This window comes from Thrips palmi, unplaced genomic scaffold, assembly GCF_012932325.1.
Source record: "Thrips palmi isolate BJ-2018 unplaced genomic scaffold, TpBJ-2018v1 HiC_scaffold_16, whole genome shotgun sequence".
Taxonomy (NCBI): domain Eukaryota; kingdom Metazoa; phylum Arthropoda; class Insecta; order Thysanoptera; family Thripidae; genus Thrips; species Thrips palmi.
In genome coordinates, this window is record NW_023144625.1 from 16,958,238 (window position 1) to 16,977,489 (window position 19,252).

At 63.5% G+C, this 19,252-nt stretch overlaps 1 protein-coding gene across 1 annotated transcript in view; it reads left to right on the top strand.

Annotated features, from left to right (window-relative positions):
- The window catches only part of LOC117642801 (T-box transcription factor TBX3-like), a gene marked incomplete at its 3' end in the record, with an annotated part of 39,478 nt that overhangs the window by 16,940 nt on the left and 3,286 nt on the right, over positions 1-19,252 (top strand). Inside the window, exons 4-6 of the mRNA XM_034381351.1 lie at positions 4,288-4,296; positions 15,518-15,664; positions 15,933-16,009. Of these exons, the coding sequence (XP_034237242.1) occupies positions 4,288-4,296; positions 15,518-15,664; positions 15,933-16,009 (233 nt within the window). The remainder of the gene's footprint in view (positions 1-4,287; positions 4,297-15,517; positions 15,665-15,932; positions 16,010-19,252) is intronic.

Sequence of the window (19,252 nt, forward strand, 5' to 3'; positions counted from 1 at the left end):
GAGAGGTGCGGGGCCTCTAGGGCCGGTCCCCGTCGGTCCCCGTCGGCCCCCGTCGAAGCGCATGCCGTAGAACACCTCCGCGTCGGCTGATCCTCTCCTCGCCGAGCGGATAAAATTAGAACTCCCCGCCGCGCCAGGCAGGCCGCCCTTGGACGCGCTGCCGCTGCCCCTGGAGGGTGAGGGGGCAGGGCGGGGTCACCCTGCCTGGCCGCGCCAATATTTTCCCCCAGCTGCTCATTTATTATTGACTGGCGCGAACGGCCGCCACGCGCGGCTATTGCGTCACGCGCGTCACACTTTCACCTCCACGATGACGACGAAGTGCTGCTCGTCAACAACACTTTGCGGCGGTCTTCTCGGCCCGCCGTGTCGCAACCACTGTGGCACTGCACTGCAAGCGCCAGTGGCTGCCCACTGCTCTTCAAAAGAAGTTGTAACGGCTTGAAAACCCACCGCTTGTGCTGCAATTTTGATCTGGGGTCGTATTTTGGGCCGATTTTAAGCAGCCACTGCGTCTGATCCGAGGCGGGCATTTTGCTCCCTCAACGGCCAATTGGTCTTAGGACCTTCCTTTAGCATGCATTTGTCACGGAGTGCGATTATCTGCCTTAGTTTGGAAGCAGTATTGCCGCAAAGTTGATCAAAACGGTCACAAGTGTCTGAGAAAAATCGTGTTTTGGGCCGACTTTAAGCATCCACTGCGTCTGATCCGAGGCGGTATTTCATCCTCCCTCAACGGGCAATTGGTCTTTGGACCTTCCTTTAGCATGCCCCTGTTACGGAGTGCGATTATCAGTCTTCGTTTGGGAGCAGTATTGTCTCAAAGTTGACCAAAACAGTCACAACGATTTTGCAAAGACATTTGCGACCGTTTTGATCGACTTTGAGACAATACTGCTCCCAAACTAAGACTGATAATCGCATTCCGTAACAGAGGCATGCTAAAGGAAGGTCCAAGGACCAATTGCCCGTTGAGGGAGCAAAATGCCCGCCTCGGATCAGACGCAGTGACTGCTTAAAATCAGCCCAAAACACGATTTTTCATAGACATTTCTGAGCGTTTCGGCCAACTTTGAGACAATACTGCTCCCAAACTAAGACTGATAATCGCACTCCGTAACAGAGGCATGCTAAAGGAAGGTCCAAGGACCAATTGCCCGTTGAGGGAGCAAAATGCCCGCCTCGGATCAGACGCAGTGACTGCTTAAAATCAGCCCAAAACACGATTTTTCATAGACATTTCTGAGCGTTTCGGCCAACTTTGAGACAATACTGCTCCCAAACTAAGATTGATAATTGCACTCCGTAACAAATGCATGCTAAAGGAAGGTACTAAGACCAATTGGCCGTTGAGGGAGCAAAATGCCCGCCTCGGATCAGACGCAGTCGCATGCTAAAGGAGGTGTCCCGTGGGGTCGCGAAATTTTTCCTGGGGGTCGCGGAAATTTTTGGCTACAAATTTGGCCATGACGGCGATGGAGGGCGGGGGTGGCCGCCCCCACCCCCACCCCTTCGGGGCCCAAGGGCGGTAATTAGCCCTCGCCGGGGCCGTGGGGCCGTGGGGGCTTTGCGTTCGACGTGTCTTCCGTCGGCCGGTCCGCCGGGCGTCCCTCCGCCGCCACGTTTCGGAATGGAGTGAAAGGCTGTCACTGGCCCGGGCCGCGCCAGCCCGCCTCGCCCGCCTCGCCCGCCGTGACTGACGGGTTACACGGGCTTACAATCAGCCGGCGGACGGCGCGCGCTGTATCGCCTATGGTATCGCGGCCGCCGCCAGCCCCGCGGCAAAACTGAACTACAGCAACTCAAAATGGAGGGAAGAAGAACGGATGTTCCCGGTATTCGAACCCCGCCGCAATGAAATATTGGGGCTGCGGCCATGGCGGCGGTGCGACGCCGTGGCGGTGGAGGGGGTAGGGCCGTAACGGCTTGCAGGGCGGGCCTGGCGGGCCTGGCGGCGCTGGCGGGGTGCGACTTTTGGCACCTCGACGCCCCGACGCGCCGCGCCGCCCACAAGACCCCCACCCCCCACGCAGCCAATCACGGTGCGCGGCGAAAAAGGGCTGAGCCCTCTCGGCCACCCCGGCCCTTGGGCCCTCTTCGCGGCCGCCGGCGGTACGCGAAGCCGGGCCTGGCGGGGCGGGGCGGGGCGGGGCGGGGCGGGGCGGGTCACCGGCCTGCAAATGGGATTACACGCGGGTGCTGCCACGCCGTGCCGGCCGTGCCACAGAGCCACCGCCGCCCCGGGATGCGCTGCGGGCTGTCTTTATTTCCGCCAGGCCGACGGCTCGCCGACGGCGCCTAGCTCGCAGTGCGGGGACCGCGGGGACCGGCGCGGGGGCGGTGGGGGTGCTGCCTTTCCGAACAGCGCGCGGCACGCGACCCGCTCACCTCCGCGCGACAAAGCCAAGCGGCGCGGCATTTACTGAAAAATCTTGATTAGCCCCCCTCCCCTCCCGCCCCGGCGCGCCCTGCTGCGCCCCGGCCCGCACTGTTTGTAGAGGGACTCATTAGAATCAATTTGGCCGCCGTGAGCGGTGCGCGCCGTGCCCCGGCTGCCCCCGACCCGGCTGCCCCAAGCCTGGTCGCTGCGGTGTGCTCAGGCAGCACTGCTCACTCCGTCACTCCTTCTGGTCGCGTGATGCCCGCCTTTAATTGGGTGAGATATTCCCCTTTCCGAGCGGCCTGATAAACGCCCCCGCGACACCCCCCACCTCCTCCCCCGCTCCCCGTGACACCTGGGGTGGCACTGTCATCCGGGTCGTGATAGCGAGGCCCGTCGTGATAGTCGCATAATTATAGGGCTGTCGGGAAGTTTGACGTAAACGGGACGCTTTTTACGTCACAGGAGCCCTTCCGTGCTGTAACACACGATCGCATGGCCCTGCATGGCCGTGGCGCCGCGGCCCACCGCGATGCCTTTTCCGAAGCATCGGCACGGCGCCCCGTGCGACTCCGCACAGTGGGCCAGAAGACCGGTGGAGGCGGACAAAACTCAAGACGCGTTTTGAGCACCAGAGTCGCTAAACAGGCCTCGAAACGAACGTGTGACCCCACCAATGGATTCCTCGTTGGGAGAGCAGTCCATTGGTGGGGTCACACGTTCGGTTCGAGTCCCATTCAGCGACTCTTGAGCTCAAAACGCGTCTAGAGTTTTGTCCGCCTCCACCGGTCTTCTGTCCCACTGCGCTCCGTCCACCCATCCGTCAGTCGCGGCGTCCGTCTGTCCGTCCGTCGCTATAAATCCGCGACCCACCGCAGCGAGCGGCGAGGCGAGGCAGTGGCGTGGCGCGGCCCGCCGGCAACGCGGCAACGCCCTGGGAACGGCGTGATAATGAGGCGAAGCAGCGCGAAGGAAGGATGTCCCTCCGTCTCCGGCCGGCTCAATCGGGCCGTTAAAACGTTCAAATGAAACCGCGCGACTTGGGCCTCGCCCCGCCGCCTTCGCCATTTCCCAATCACTTTCCTGGAATGGCCACAGGTCCGCCCGCTCCGCCCGCTCCGCTCCGCCACGGCCACCGCCAGTCCCGATCGCACACCCGGTAGCCGGGCCGTTATCAGATGACAGGGAACTCCACTCTGGTTTTGTGTGTGTGTGTGTGTGTGTGTGTGTGTGTGTGTGTGTGTGTGTGTGTGTCTCCGTCTTATTAGAAAGAGAAGCTCGGAGGCGCCGCGTGTCCGCTAATGTGTGTTATTGTCTGTGTGAGTCCATTGCCGCAGCCACCTTGCTCGTGTGTGTGTGTGTGTGTGCGTGTGTGTGTGTGTGTGTGTGTGTGTGTGTGTGTGCCAATGTTTGTGCGTGTGTGTGTGTGCGTGTGTGAGAGAGAGAGAGAGCGAGTATACGCGTATGTGTCCCGTCAATACACTCTGCCCGGCCGGACATGTAAATTCTCCCTCCTATTTTTTATCGTGTACACGATGTAATTGTAATACGCGGAATGGAATGGGAGGAACGACTCTGCCGTTGATGGCGGTCGCGATAGCGAGAAAAAAAACTGCGCCAAGAGGGAAGTGTGCATGAAAGAACGTGGAAGGGACTCAACGCACTTGGCACACGCGAGAACATTTTCTTTCCGACTCGTGAGATTTTTTTTTCGATATCGTCGAGGGCGCGCGCGCGGCCGCAGCCAAGTTGGCTAATTTTCGGGGACTTGGATTTTTTTTAACCCTCTCTCTCTCTCTCTCAATAGGCTGCTGCTGCTGGCGTGAACAACTGCTCTTGAAAGCGTGCGTTGTTTAAAAAAATGTTTTGTTCGAACTGGTGATGAACTCGGGTTTTCTCTGTTGCAGATGCCTCAGGTAACTTTCTACCACTTCCTACACTGGGAGACTGCGAGAAGTGAGTACTACGGGGGTCCATACGTGTCGAGCAGGCTTTGCAGGGAGCAAAAAGCCCTGGCTGCTGGACAACGCTCTGACAAACATTCACACACACACATGCACGCAGGCACGCACACAAAATACTGGAGCATTTCGGTGGGGTGGTGGGGCTCCAAGCGTAAAATTAGCCGCCCTTGAGACTGGGCTGCAGGACGCCGAGCCGGCCGAGGACGACGACAAGGGACGCAGATGAAAAGTAAGGAGGGGTGGAGGGTGTGTGTGTGTGTGCGTGCGTGGCGGCCTCCGTAAAACCACCCTCCCCTCAATCACTCCTTTACTGCTTCTTTCCTGCGCGCACTTCCGGTATTCTTTCCGTTCCTCTCGCTGTTTGCCACGACGCTATGCAATAAGCTTACCGCACTATATATCGGAGGACCAACGCGACAAAAAAAAAATCTGAGAAGAAATTGTGAAGGCGCCACCTCCTATTGATTTACCTTTTCCAGTCCAGGGCGTGGGTCCGACGCGCACGAGCCTCAGCCTGTGTGTGGGGGGGAGGGGGGGGGGGTGCTCGCGACACCGTGACGGCCCGTGACAGTTGTCACCCCCTGGGCGTGACTGGGCACACCCTGCTTACAGTAGTGCCTGTTACAAAGACGGCACCGTTCCGGACACACACACGCACGCACGCACGCACTCACACCCACACACCCGCTCTGTGCGCCGCCGTACCTAGGCCATGAATAATACGTGCGTTCTGAGCGGTCCTTCTGGGGCACGTGCGCCGCCGGGGCGCGGCGCGGCGCGGTCACTCGGTACGTGCAAGCATTCGTGTGTGTAGTACAGCCCCCTGAATACATCACGATGCTAATGTCGTTACCTTGAGCTAATCTGGCCAAATGATCGCTGTGGAGCATCTCGCCCTGTCCCTCCAGTCCTTCCAGTGCCCCTATCCGGTGTCGCCTGGCGGCCCTGGCGGCGCGCGGTGGCGGTGCGGACTTTCAGAGTGGATCCACAGGGCGGCTGGTCGCGGCCTCGCGCCTCCTCCCTTCACATTGTGGTGGGGACTCTCTAAACAAAACGAAAAAGAGAAATAGATAGTTGGCCGCCCCTTTTGTACGCGGTCTCGCTTTTGTCCAGCCGCGTCTCCGATTTCAGAAGCCGCCATGACAGGTGGGAAACTAAATACACAAATTTGAAAAATTTCGTATTTTTTAAAAAAAAAAAAACACAACAAAAACAAGCTGTTTTTTTGTCGAGATTAGCAGCTTCTGTCGGCCAGAGTCTTTCTTCTCTCTTTCTCTGCGTTTTCTTCTAGCGCTTGTCTCGCTGCGCGCGGTACTAGTGAGTAGTCCCCAATTACCGAAGCGCGGCCCAGGATGCGTGCCGCCACCCCGAGGTGGCCAACTAGGGCCTTTGAATGCCCTCCCTCTCCCTCTCGCACTGCCGGTGCGGAATTGGGTCAAGACGGCGTGCGGGCGGTGCCTTGGCGGTGGCTTGGCGGTGCGTACCGCGGCGCCCGGCCCGGCCGGCCCGGCTCGCCTTGGAAGCCTTGGCTCGCCGCGACGCCTCAAAGACGCCGCCCGCCGCCAATTGGCGATGAGAGCCAGTCCCAGCGGACTGGTTCCGAGGCTCGTTCTCGCTGCCACGTCTCCCTCGCACTCAAGCGGCGTCCCCTGTCGGCGCGAGGGAGACGGAGTACGAACGCGGCTCTCGGCGCCAGTCTGCAGTCCTGTCCCGGGGGACGGCGACGCCGCGGTCTTGGGGGAGGCCGCGCGCGTCGTCGCCGAGGAGGCCAATGAGGCACATCGCGCGCAGGGCCGACGAGGGCCGCGAGGACGGCGTGGAGGAGGTCCTCAAAGACGGGGTGCTTGACGGCGACGGGGGCTCTGCGCCGTGCCTTCGGCCACTCCGGCCGGGCGGGGCGTCCAGCGTGTCCTGGGACATTTTGATTTTATTATTAAAATGGATTCAAACGCTCCTGTGGGGCGGTGGCCGGGCGAAATGCCCCTCTCGGTGGGGCTGCAATTCACGTCCCTCATAAATCGTGGCGCGGTTCGAGGACGAGCGGGGCGGGGCGGGGCGGGGCGGGGCGGGGCGGGGCGGGGCGGGCGGGGCGTCGCGGTGGCTGAGCCGCGCCTCCCAGGTGATTTACTGGGCGTCGGGCGCATCGCGGCGCCATTCGGCCATACTGCACTGCAGGGCGTTACTGGGCGACAAGCGCCCCGCCCCGCCCCGCCACACGCGCCTGTTATCGAATCGGCCAACCGCGACGCCGGCGGGTGCGGCCCCACGACGCCTGGGGCGTCGCCAGCCGAACGCGGCCGCTCCGCCGTCTTTACGACGCGCAGGGAAAAAACGGAGACTCCCTTGGCGGGGATCGAACCCGCGGCCTCCTCTCGGACGAGCGCGATGTCGTGCATGGAGAGTGGCTTCACCGACGCGACGCGGGGCGGGAAGGCGGCCGACGAGGAAATGTGGGAAAATGGGAGAGTGTGCTCTAGTGGGGACCGGAGGGGCGACAGGGGGAGGGATGCGTGATTAGGGTGCCTGTTACCAAGTCATCAATCTTGGCCCCTTAGAAAAGCTGGAGCGGTTCAGGTGCGCGGGGGGTGGGGGTGGGGGGGGGGCGGCGGAGGAGGGCTGGAGTAATGGTAGGGTGCCGGCCGTGCAGGCGGGCTCGGGGACAGCGGGAAGGGCGTATGGATGTGCGCACTGCCCCGCACCGCTCGCAGGGAGTACCAGGTGCCTCCCCTCCCTCAGGTGCATACCCCGGCTAACTGCTGCTGCCAGCCCTGCCAGCCCCGCTCGGTCCGCTCGATTTAGGGCGACAGTTTATTTGTCCTTGTTTACACTGCACCGGCGGCGCGCGGACACCTGCTGGCTGTCCCAGGACGTCCCAGGACGTCCCGGGACGTCCCAGGCACTCTAGGCGGGCGCCACACGGCCAGGCACGGGACGCAAACAGTTTCATTTGACCTAGGCAGCGTCTTGGTGACACGACGCGGGCTTGCGCGAGGTGAGGGGAGAGGGAGACGCCGCATCAGCAGCACGATGACCACGGGCAGGATGAGGAAGAGAGGGGGGGGGGGCTTTTTGGCCGTCGTGCCGCATTATCATAATTCGATATGATGAAAAATGCATGACTCTGCGCCCGCGCGCCCACCGCCGAACGCATGCAGAACAGGGCGCACTGTCCGCCCGGCCCCCGGCCAGGCCGGCCGTATGCCGAGGGAAGAGGTTGGTGGCGCAAATCTAGCCTCCCTCCCCTTCCTCGTCAACTTGGGTTTTGGGCTTTGGATGAAAAGTCGGTGCAATTGTCAAATTTTCTATTTATCATTTCGGTACATTTTTTTCCCGGCTGGTGCAGGGTTGAAGGAACACTGGTTTACAATACAGCGAGGCATACTCACCCACACCTACATTCATACGCGTGTACGTGCGCAAACTCACGCACACGCACACACTCACACACACACACACACACGCACACACACACACGAGCGCGCTCGACGCCCTCTGTGCCAACTTGGTCCCTCTCGTCAGGGCCGGTCGGCGGGCCGGTCGGTGTTACACGGTCAATTTGGCCGATCTGGTCCGGGCGACTCGGGGACGACGGGGACGACTAGGACGACGGGCCCGAGGACGGCAGCAGCGCGCTCCGCGTGGCGATACGGGGAGGACTGATTATACGGGCAGGCGCAATCAGACGGCCGGGACGGGGTGGACGGGGTGGAGCGGGAGCGGGGCCTCGGGGGCAGCCCTCGGGGGCAGCCACCAGGGCCGCTAGCCAGCAGCGAGGACGGAGCGTCGCGACAGCGCCCGGCCCGCCAAAACGCCCGGCAAGGTAGGCAAGGCGGCGGCACCGCAGCACCGCGGGTTGGCCTACCTGCTACCATTTTCCCGCCAAGAGCATTTTTTTCAGACGCCCGCCCGATCAGGCTTCTTACTGGTTACTCCCCACTGTAACTTTGTCGCAGTCTCTCTCGCACTCAGGGCGCGCGCGGCGATTCCCGGTTTCATTTAAATGCCCTCGAGTCCGTGACGGTGGAAAAAACTGTCTCGAGGGCCATCGCGGTGACGGTGATCCGCACTCTGTGCCTCTTCTGCTCCTCCTTCTCCTTCTCCTTTTGGGGCCGCCGAGAAGGGGCGGGGGTGGCTTTCTTTCTCTCTTTTTTTCGAGCGCAGTTTGGGTCGTGTTGGCTCAGTGTCGCGTTCGACGAACAATCGGCGCGAAATGAACGGCGGATTGCCTGGGTGACGCAGTCGGACGCAGTCGGACGCAGTCGCCACCCCCAGCCAATCGCTCCGTCTCTCTCGCACCCTCACGGGACCCCGATGAGTGGGACCGAGACAGAGCGATGGGGTCGCTCGGAATGAGGCCCGCGGCCCGCGCGCTGCGGCGTTGCAGTCCGGCTGAAACAATGCAGTTTGCCGAGCCTCCGTGCGGCACGCAGCGCGACGCAGCGTGTGTGACTCCAGGGTCTTTTTTTTGGCGGCCTTTTTGCCGTTTTTTTCGTGCGTCGTTTTGCATGCCTGATGTCCCCTGCCGTGGGTGACGCCGCGCGGCGCCTTCGCCTTGGAGCCTTCCAGCCTTGCAGCCTTGGCGTGGAGTGGGCTGATGACTCGCGGCTCGGCTCCTTCACCTTTCGCCGCCTTGCCGCCTCGCCGGCTGCCTGCCTGCCTGCCTGCCTGGATTAGCAAGCTGCGTTGTCGCCTCCTCGGCGGCGCCTCCTTTGCGACGCGCTGCCGCCGAGACGCTCCTCGTCTCCACGGACCACCTCCGGGGCATCGCCCTGTCTCTCTCGCACCCCCGCGGGCCGCCCCGGCCGCCCCCACGAGTGCGAGAGAGACAGAAAACCGCTTGCGTCCAGGGTCGTCGCGGGGGCCTCTCGAAACTTGGGGCCTTCTGTTCTTTAGCGGACACGCCAAGGACGTCGTCGCGCACACTCTCTCCCGCCCCGCCCCGCCACACGCCCCGCGGGGGGCGCGTCCGAAAGTGGCACTGGCGCGTCGCTCGCCCCGGGTCCAGCAGCAAATTGGTCGCAAGTCGCGCGCGAAGAGGAGAGAACACACGAAATGAGGCCCTTCATGAAGACAGCCCGTGCGGCATAGGGAGGCTCACTACTGTGTGTATGTGTGTGTGTGTGCGTGTGTGTGTGTGCGTGTGTGTGCGTGTGTGTGTGTGCTGCAAGAGGGCTCGGCTCGTTTTTGTGTCGGTGCGGCTCTGTGGGGGCAGAGGGCGCTTTTTCTTTGCTTGGGGTTAAACACAGGAAGGGATGCATCACACACACACACACACACACGACGGCATGCGCACACCTCCCTCATCCCTTGTGATCTTTTTCTCTCATTCCTCCTCCGTCACACTCACTCACTCGCTCACCCACTCTCCCTCTCTCTTTCGTCTTGCCTCGCGAGACCATCTTTATCGCGCGGAGTGCCGTTTTCTTCTGCTGTTATACTTGCCTTGCTTTTCTCCCTAGCACGGCAATTTTTTTTTCTTCTGTCGTTCCGTTCCTTGCGGCTCGCGTGTTTTTTTATTCTCCTTGAACGCGCGCTGTCAAAAAGATGACAATTGGTCGCGTAAATGCGCGGACGCACAAAGGCATGAAAGATGAGTGTGACTGCGTCGGGCCGCGCCGCTGCGTCAACGGGGTGATAGTTGTTGTGGAGCCTCGCGCTGCGCCGTTTGCCCCCGCGGGGGACGGGGGTGGAAAGCACCGCGCTCACTCAATCCGAGAGTCGTTTTCGTCGCTCTGTCTCTCTCGCGCCCACACGGGGCGCCTCGTGAGTGCGAGAGAGACAGAGCGACGAAAACGGCCCTCAGTCTGCTGGCGCGCTGGCGCCGTGCGGGTGACAGATTGGCTGGTGTTCCCCAGCGAGCGGTTCCGAGCGCCGCGCTCTCCGTCGGTCCGTCTCTCTCGCGCCCCCTGACTGAGAGGGGCGAGAGCGAGAGAGAGCGACTGCCCAGTCCCGTTCGGAGTCCGCCTGCAGTCCAGGTCACCCATTGGGTGCAATGAGCCCCGGGGGCTCATCTCGGGGCGACAAGCGACAGCGCGCGACAGCGTCACCAACCGCGGCGGCGGAAACTTTCGGCGCCAGTTTTCGAGATGTGCCGCGGGAGACATGCAAAAAAAGAAAAAGAAAAAGTCGTTTCTTTTTACGGAAAATTCTTTTAAAAGTACTGTACGTTAGAAAGGCCGCGCGGGGCGGCGAGGAGCAAAATGATGGAATAAGTCTGTTGAATAATGATGTGGCGTGCCGCGTGCGCGCTGGGTGCTGGGCTGGGTGTGGCGTGGCGGTGAGGCGCGCGCCTGGGCGCCTGCCTAGTAGCCGTGCTGGCAGTGTGCTGGAACGAGGAAACTTTCGGAATCGATAGTTTGGAATCGACAAGTTGGAGGTTCTCTCAATCCCATGCGGCAGTCTAACGCACGTGTGTGTGGCGTCTGTCTGCCCGCCCGTCCGTCCGACCGTGTGTGGGTGTAAAAGTCATGCCCTCGTGCCCCCCGTCCCACCCCCGCCCCGCCTCGGCGCGCAAGGCCCCGGAAGGGCCCGGAAGGCTCCGCCCGGACCGCAGGCACCTTTGTCGGCGCCAACTGTCACACTCGCACGACGGTTTGCGTGAGGCCCGCGTGACGGGCCCGTCACAACTCGTCACGCCCCGCCGCCTCCGCGCCGCCTCCGCGCCGCCTCCGCGCCGCCTCCGCGCCGCCTCCACGCCGCACTCCGCCGCCCCATCTGTGTTTTGCGGTTTCGCCCCTTCCGGCCGTCCGGCCGGCCTGACCGCGCCGCTATTGTGCCGGCCGCCGTGACGTCACCGCCGTCAGGCGCGCGCGCACACACACACACACAGCGCACGATTGACGGTTGGGCAAAAGTCACGAACAATAACGGCAGGAGGATGAAAATCGATGGTCTAAAAATAAAAAGAGCGTTGCGAAAGGCCGCCGTCGGCTCGCGCCATTAGGCCAGCCAGCGTCGTTGCGTGCCGCCGTGCCGCGCCGGCCGTGCCGGGGGCATGCCGCTCACGCCCCGTAATGCGTATTCACGCGGCGCAGCGCGGCGCCTCTCCGAGGTGCACCGGACGGCGGCGGCCACGGCGGCACAACGCGTCAAACAACAAAAACAAAACATATCTGCAGGTGGCGGCAGTCGGTCGCCCGCCGCGCAAAGTCCGCGGCGGCGGAAAAAAAAACTGTATCAAGTGTCCAGGACGCCCCGTGCATTGCAAATGGAAACGGAGGCGTCCCGCTCCACTGGTCGCAGAGGGCTTTTCCTGCGGCGAGTTTTCGTTTTTGTTTCATTTTTTGATTCGAGGACTTTGTAACGCTCAGAGCAGTGTCGCTCGGGAAAGAGAGTCGGAAACATTTCTCGCAGCCAGCCACCCCTGTCGACTGGCGGGCAGGGCGGGGCGGCGGGCTCGCGGCTCGCTGTGTGTTTACCAACAGTTGGCGGCGAAATAATAGTCTCGCGATTAGCATAGCGGGGAGTCATTATGACGCTGCGATGATGCCGCCGCTGCTTCCGCGCGGCCGAGCAGCCTGTCCTATCCGCGGCGTCCGCGGCGTCCTGGTGAAGGTGATTTACAGCCTCGAAACCTAGCCGGCCGGCCGAACCCTGAATGAACCGCCTAGCTTCGGGACTCGGCCGCCAGAGGCCGCCAGAGGCCGCCGGCCGCGCGGATCGGCGCTCGGCGGACTCATTCCGAGCCGTGCTTCTCTCCGTCTCCCTCGCACCCACGCGGGACTTGCGGGGCGCCCCGCGAGTGCGAGTGAGACAGGCGGCGGCGGCGAAAGCATTAATTCCAATCGGCGGTGCCTCCAGACGCCAAGCTTATCGCGCCCGGCTACCGGACAGACTCGGAGTCGTTTTCGTCGCTCTGCCTCTCTCGCGCTCACGCGGCGTCCCGCGTCGGTGCGAGAGAGGCAGAGCGACGAAAACGACTCTCGGAATGAGTGTCCTGGCCCGGCTGCAGTCTCGGCGGCACTCCGGTAGCCGCCCCGTCCCGCCGCGTCCCGCGAGCGAAGTAACATGTTCGATAAGGCGGCGAGGCTGGGCAGGGCACGGCTCGGCACGGCACGGCACGGCACGGCGCCTCCGCGGCTCTTTGCGTCGGCCTCCACTTGGGAGGTAAGGCCAAATGCGTTCCTCGCCGCGTCGCCAAGTGCTTTTCGTTCTCGCCGATCAATGGGCGCCGCGATGGGCCTCTCTCTCGCACTCACGCGGCGCGCCGTGGCGCTGCGAGAGAGGAGAGAGACGGAGCACTGCTCGGAATCTGCCCGCTGAATGGGCAACCCGTTGGCCGATGAGTCGATGATGGAGGTCGCCAGGCCGCGGCCAGGCCTCGTCCTTCTCCGGCCGGGCCATCATTCACACGACTCTAGCTCCCGGGCGCGTCGCTGTGTCACCTCGTGTGTGTGAGTGTAACCGGTCGGTGTGCGTGTTATTTCCTCCCCCCACCCGAAAACACACAAAAAAGGAACAGAAAGAGGATAAAATACAGCGTGATAATGAGTTTCCCTCGGGTAGCAGCAGGCGCTAAAACTAACGAGTTGGACATAATCAGATTCACGGCAGGTCCAGCGTCAGGGCGAGCCAGGCGACCCACACGGCGGAGGGTGATTAGGCCGACCGGGATGGCCGGCATGACGGCCTCCTTGTGGGTCTCCGGGTCTCCGGGGCCTCTCGGTGACAAAGCGCCGGCCGTGGTATCGGCTGCCGATCGGCGCTCCGCCTGCTCGCCCTGCCCAGCCCTGCCCAGCCCTGCCCAGCCCTGCCTCCCAACGACCCCCCGGCCACGGCCACCGCCATCACATCGCCAAGTCGAGGAGAGGAGGTGACTCACCGCGAGCCTCCACCAAAAAATTACGCAATTATTTCCGCAAAAATTAATATTTCGGGCTGTCTGTGGCGCCAGCTCCGCGTGAACTGCTGCGCAGCGGGGCTCGCAGTTCTGTAGACGAACTTGGACGGTGGCGCGACGCGGGCTTCGACGGCCTTTCGACGGCCGTGGGACATGCCGACAGTGTGGGGGCGACTGGAGCTGCATGCTGCACTTGTTGGAGAGTGTGGGACCCAATTAGGCCGGCTGGACACGGAGCGTGTCCGGCACTCCAGCGCCCTGCCCTGGGCCGGCCCTGGGCCTGCCTCCCCCTTCCAGCACTCCAGCAGCCGGACAGGGAGGCAGCGTCTTCTTGTTCGGCCCATTTGCAAGTTCGCAGGGCTTGGCAGGGCAGGGCGTCGCGCAGCAGGGCGACATTGCGATCGCCCGATAAAGGATTCGGCCGGAAGCTAATTCGATGCAGTGAAGTGGAATTAGTGCCCCGCCACCTTAAGGTCCTTGTCTGAGGCGCGCGAAATCGCCTGGCCGGAACCCCCAACTTGGACCTCGACGCCGGCCGCGCAGCCCCCGTCCAACTACGCCATGCCCCCGGCCGAAGCCCTGCCTAGGAACTGGACGAAACAAAAAGAGGAGGCAAGATAATTAGGTGCAGAACACGTCCCACGTCCCCGGTGAATCCCCGATGAAGAAGCCAGTGGCTCCGGGCCGGGCCTGCCTCATGGCTGCCCCATGGCTGCCTCCGGGCGGGGACGGCTCCGGCCTGCCCGGCTTGCCCGGCTCCACCGCGGTGGTCCCGAGCGCCATAAAACGAAACGCCATTAACGGCTCGGGCCTTACACCATGCACTTTTTCAAACGGGAAACGGGTATTTTCAAAGAAAGAATGTCAGGCATGTTTCTGTTTTATTCCCTCACCGGGTGGTGACATAATTAAGCCCCGGGCTCGGTCCGGTCCAGCCGCGCTGCCGTATCTCGGACTGCGTTACTTTACAAATTTATCAGGACATCGGTGGAGATGCCTGGGATTGCTCGGCGCTCGCTTCGTTCGATCAATTTTTCCCTCCAACGGAAAGAAAAGCAATGCCCTCAAAGGGACCCACGCGCTCGGGGCAGCACACTATTACCTCTCACCATGAGGTGTAGTTACAGTGATGGGATTGGCCGCTTCCGGCGCGAGCCGCGTCAGCCGCGCCAGCCGCGCGCCAAAGTGAAGGATTCGACCGCAGGGGCACGCGGGGCACGCTTGTGTGGCTTTGCGGCTGCAGGCTCCAGCAGGTCCAGCCGGCCTGCACCCACAATGCCGGAGCAGCGCTTGTTTCGGCTGGGATAAACTTCTTTCCTGGCCGTCGGCGTGCCGTCGGCGTGCCGTTGGCGCCGTGACAGCGGGCCCGCGGTGTGTCGTCGTCGTCGCGGTCCGCTGCCGTCGCCACGCGGCCCCGCCCCAGATGCATCCTCCGCTGCCGCCGCCTCCGGTCCACTCCGGGCCGCCGCCACCGGCCGCCACTGCCTCCGCGGCAGCCGGGCCGCACGGGCCGGACCTGCCTCCAGTGCCTCCAGTGCTTCCAGTCGGTGGCGGATGCATTACAACGCCCGGAAACGCCCCGAAACGCCCTTATTCTGTAGGCCAGTAATGGCTGGGTTCCGGCCGGCCTCACTTCGGGCACGTTCCATGGGCGGCCCATAGCACGAGGTGTATTCCCGACCGCGCTGCCCACAGCGTGTGTCTGTGTGTGTGTGTGTGTGTGTGTGTGTGTGTGTGTGTGTGTGTGTGTGTGTGTGTGTGTGTGTGTGTTGGTAAAGCAGCAGGCGTCTTTCTCGGATCAATATGGAGGGTCGTGGCTTGTTTGTAAAACCTAACCTCTTCGTGCATATTCATACTGCCGCCCCGCCGCGCCCCGCCCCGCCCCGCCACGTGGCCTGGCTTTGGCTGCCGGCCGATGGAGCCATCGTAATATCCGTGGAACGAGGAAAAGCGATCGTAATGACCGAAAGTGGTCTCTGTCGCACCGGCCGTCCGGCCGAGCGCCGCCGTTTGGAACAGACCCGCTGCATACATTACGGCCCCGGCCCACCGCGGCCCGCCGCGGCCCGGCCCGGTCCGACCGGCAGACACGCCGACACTCATTAGCAAATATTTGCAGTTGTTTGGCTGCGCTTTTGCGGGGATTAGCGGCGGCGGCATTGGCCGCCATTGGCCGGCATTACCGCACGCACTGCGTGCTGCGTGCACTATGCGCACGCCAGGCTGGACCGGCTGGACCCCCCGGGGCCGACTTTCGAATTAGTCGTCGACGTTTTCACTCTATTTGAACACTCTTTCGAGGCGTTCATCGTGATGTTCTTCTTGTGCTTCCAGACGATCCTGAACTCAATGCACAAGTACCAGCCCCGCTTCCACCTGGTGCGGGGCCACGACGTCCTCAAGCTGGCCTACAGCACCTTCAGGACGTACGTCTTCAAGGAGACCGAGTTCATCGCCGTCACGGCCTACCAAAACGAGAAGGTAAATTTTTCGCATCAGGCGTCCTTTTTTTTTGCCCTTTTTCTTGGCGTCCTGCGGCGGCGGCGGCAGCACCGTGTGTCGCGTCGGGACGCGAGGCGATACCCCTTGCGGCCGCCGCGCCGCCGCGCCGCCGGGTCTCGGTATGCGCGGGGTATCGCCGCGCGCCTCGCCCGAGGCTCGCGGTGGCTGCCCAGGCCGCACGCAGCCATCGCCTCTTAATTGCTGTACTCGACGATAAAGTAAGTGGCTTTTCTCCTCGCTCCGCCAGATCACGCAGCTCAAGATCGACCACAACCCGTTCGCCAAGGGCTTCCGGGACACTGGCGCCGGCAAGAGAGAGAAGAAGTGAGTACTTCGGGCGCGGACCGTCGTGGTGGTGGCGGCGCTGGTGGCGCCCATGCCGGGCGTGGCCCTGTTGACGGTGTCCTCCCACCTTTTTACTGTCACAACTGTCGTAAAGCTGTCCGCGCGCCGTTCGGCGACTCGGCGACGCGAGCTTCACCACCAGCCCCAAATCGCCGAGCCCCGCCGCCGCCCTGTTTGCCTAGCGCGCCTAGCGTTCGGGTTGGCGCCTCTCGCGCCGCTCCGTGGCGCCCCACTCGCCCCCCAAACGCCCTCCGCGACTCCTGGCCGCCGTCATGATGGCCGTGACCGCGCAGAAACACGGCGCCCCCGTGGGCCCAGCGGGCCCCACCCCTTCACCGTGACGCACGGCCCGCACGGCCGGCTGGATCCGCACGCACGTCGTTCCTCCGTCTCCCTCTATCTCCCTCGCGCCCCCGACGCGAGTGCGACAGAGATACGAAGCGACCCGGAACCAGTCTACAGCTCGGCCGCCGATAGGGCGCTTCAATTTCGGGAGGCCCCGCTTCTATCTGCCCCGGTCCGTCCCGGTCCCCCTTGATAAACGCGCCACCCCGCCGCGGCGCGCCGCCTTCCAGGCCGTCCGCCAGTCCGCCCCCGCCGTCTGATTTATACCATCCCCCTCCCCCTCCGCGCCGCGCGCGTAAATTATATTTGCAGCCGATAAGCAGCGCGGTTCGTCCGTGTTTCGCCTCATCGCAGGCAGACGTGGCGACAGGCCCGACAGGGCGAGGCAATTTACCCCCGGACGCCAGGTCGCCAGGTCCGCCACCAGGGCGAGGCTCCTCCGCCAACACCGAAGTGGTGTGTTTGTGTTGTCCCGGCCGTCTGGACCAGCAGGGACGAGACGTCGCCGAGGCGGTGCTCGCCCTGCCGGCGGTCGGTGCGGGCCCTTTGCGCACGCTGGCGTCACGCTGGCCGCCGCCAAGACGTACGGAGGCGAACACCCGCACCCGGAGGACCGGAGGCGCCGGGACCAAAGTGCCTGTCGGCGGCCGCTTCTTCCGGGCGAACGGCGAACCGCTGCTCTTGGTGACAAAGTGGGGTACGCCGGCCGACCCTTATTAGCGCCACTGCCTTGCCCCGCCTCGCCCCGCCCCGCTCCTCAACCCCGGTGGCGGCTCAGCGGCGCCGTGTACCACACTGTGCTGTGTGTCGAGCGGCGCGGCGGGGCGTGGGTGGGACCGCTGCTGCCTAGCACCGCTGCCTAGCACCGCTGCCTAGCGCCCGCGCTAGCGCCTCTGGGGAGCCGTAACGGAGATGTACGACTACACCGCGCCGCGGACACCGGACTTAACGTGCGTGTGTGTGTGTGTGTGTGTGTGTGTGTGTGTGTGTGTGTGTGTGTGTGTGGCGCCAACGCCCCTGATGGTCGCACACTCCCGTCCGTCCGCACGTCTGTCTGTCTGTCTGTCCGTCCCTCCGTCCGTCTGTCCGTTTGCCGACCGAGCATCGCGAATCGCGCGAGTGTCTGCGAAGAAAAGGCCATTCCTCGGTGGCCCCGCCACGACGCCACGACGGCGCCACGCCTTGTCAGTCCGCGCCACCAGCGCCGCCCCGCCCCGCCCCGCTCTGGGCCGGCCACGGCTCGGCGACGAAACAATATACCGGCTGTTAGCGGCTGACGGGGATAATTGCGCCGGTAAAAGCATTAGCGACAGGCCGAGCGGCCGAGCGGCCACCGTCCCGGGTAGGGGTGCGGCCGGCAGGGAAGGCGAGGCGAGGCGAGGCGGTCTAGACGGAGTGACTGGAGCGCGCTGGTGCCGGTAAGTGGCGGGCGGCGGGGGGGCTCTGCAAGGCACTGCTTGGCGGACAGGGTGGCGGGGCGCACACCGTGTCATTCATGCGGTAACAAGCTTTTTCTCGCATCCAGTCCGCCCGACCGCCCGGGCCCCGCCCCCACCACCGGGGGCTCCATTCTGGCGCGACTTCCTCGCCGCCGGCAACGTGGCCGACGTGGCCAAGGTGGCCCCGGCGCCGGCGGAGATTGCCCTGCTAACGCCCCCTCGTGTCGCCACCGTGTCCGGGACCGCCGGGACCGGAGTCGTCGGCCCGGAGTCGCAGTGGAGCCGCCTGCTCACTCCGGCGTGGCACGGCGGGCACGGCACTGGCAAGGCGGTCCGGCGGCGCGCCGCGTCCTCAAAGCGGCCTTATCTTTATCTCGCTCGCTAGAAAAGGAGGACTGTCCTGCCGCCTGCCGCACGGCCGCACGGCCCCGACGGACGGCAGCGGTGCTGCATGGCGCCAGCCGGCGGGCCGGGCAGGCCGAGCACGCCGAGCACGGAGTGGCGGCGGCTCGTGCTTGGATTCGCGAGTGGACGCTGAGGGCCGCGAGGAGATTGATGTCTAATTGATTGGCTGCCGCGGGCCGAGCCGAGCCGAGCCGTGCCGTGGCGAGCAGGGCCCGCTAGATCACAACACACCTGAGCGTGCCTCAGCCTGCACCCCCTGCGTGTCGAATTCCAAAGTGAATGGTGGGTACGGCGATGCACGGGCAGCCCCCCACGTAGTCCAGCTGGCCAGGTAGCGGGGCGGGGTGGGGCGGGGCGGGGCAGGGAGCCCCCGGGGCGCTTGAGCCACACCACGCCACGCCAGACCAGTCATTACCTCATCAATTTCGTGAGAAGGGAAGGACGGCACGGCGAGAGTGTGCCAACACTGTAGAGGCACTGGCTAACAAGGGTGGTGGGTGCATGTCACCCCACACTGTTAGGGCCGGGTATTCATAGTTGCTCCACTGTCATTCGTGCCCAGATGTACGTAACCATATTCACGATATCTGGACCATGGTGTTGCAAGGGGGTAGCTTGGAACAGGATTACATGCACCTTTGCACACGTCGCGGCCGACCCCCCACCACTTTCAACCACCCCGTGTGGCTTCCCCCACCCGTCCCTTTCCGCTACATCTTTGTATAGGCGCTACCACTCACATGTACACAGTGTGTTCCTGTGCGCAAAAGAATGTTCTCGTATTTTCGCTTGAATATCCTGGTCTTCTCCCTCCATAGCCGTCTCCCCCCTCCGGCCCCTCCTCCCCCCCCCTCCTACGGCCTTTTTTTCCGCTGTAAGAAAGGGGATTCCGGGCCCCCGGCCGGGCCGGGACTTGCCCCGGCACCGGTGCTGGCGTGGCCCACCGCCTGCCCGGGCAGGCCAACCCCGAGCATGGAGTAGGCGGCGGCTTGGTTGGGTTGGAGTGCACGCTGAGGGCCGCGGGAGATGGAGC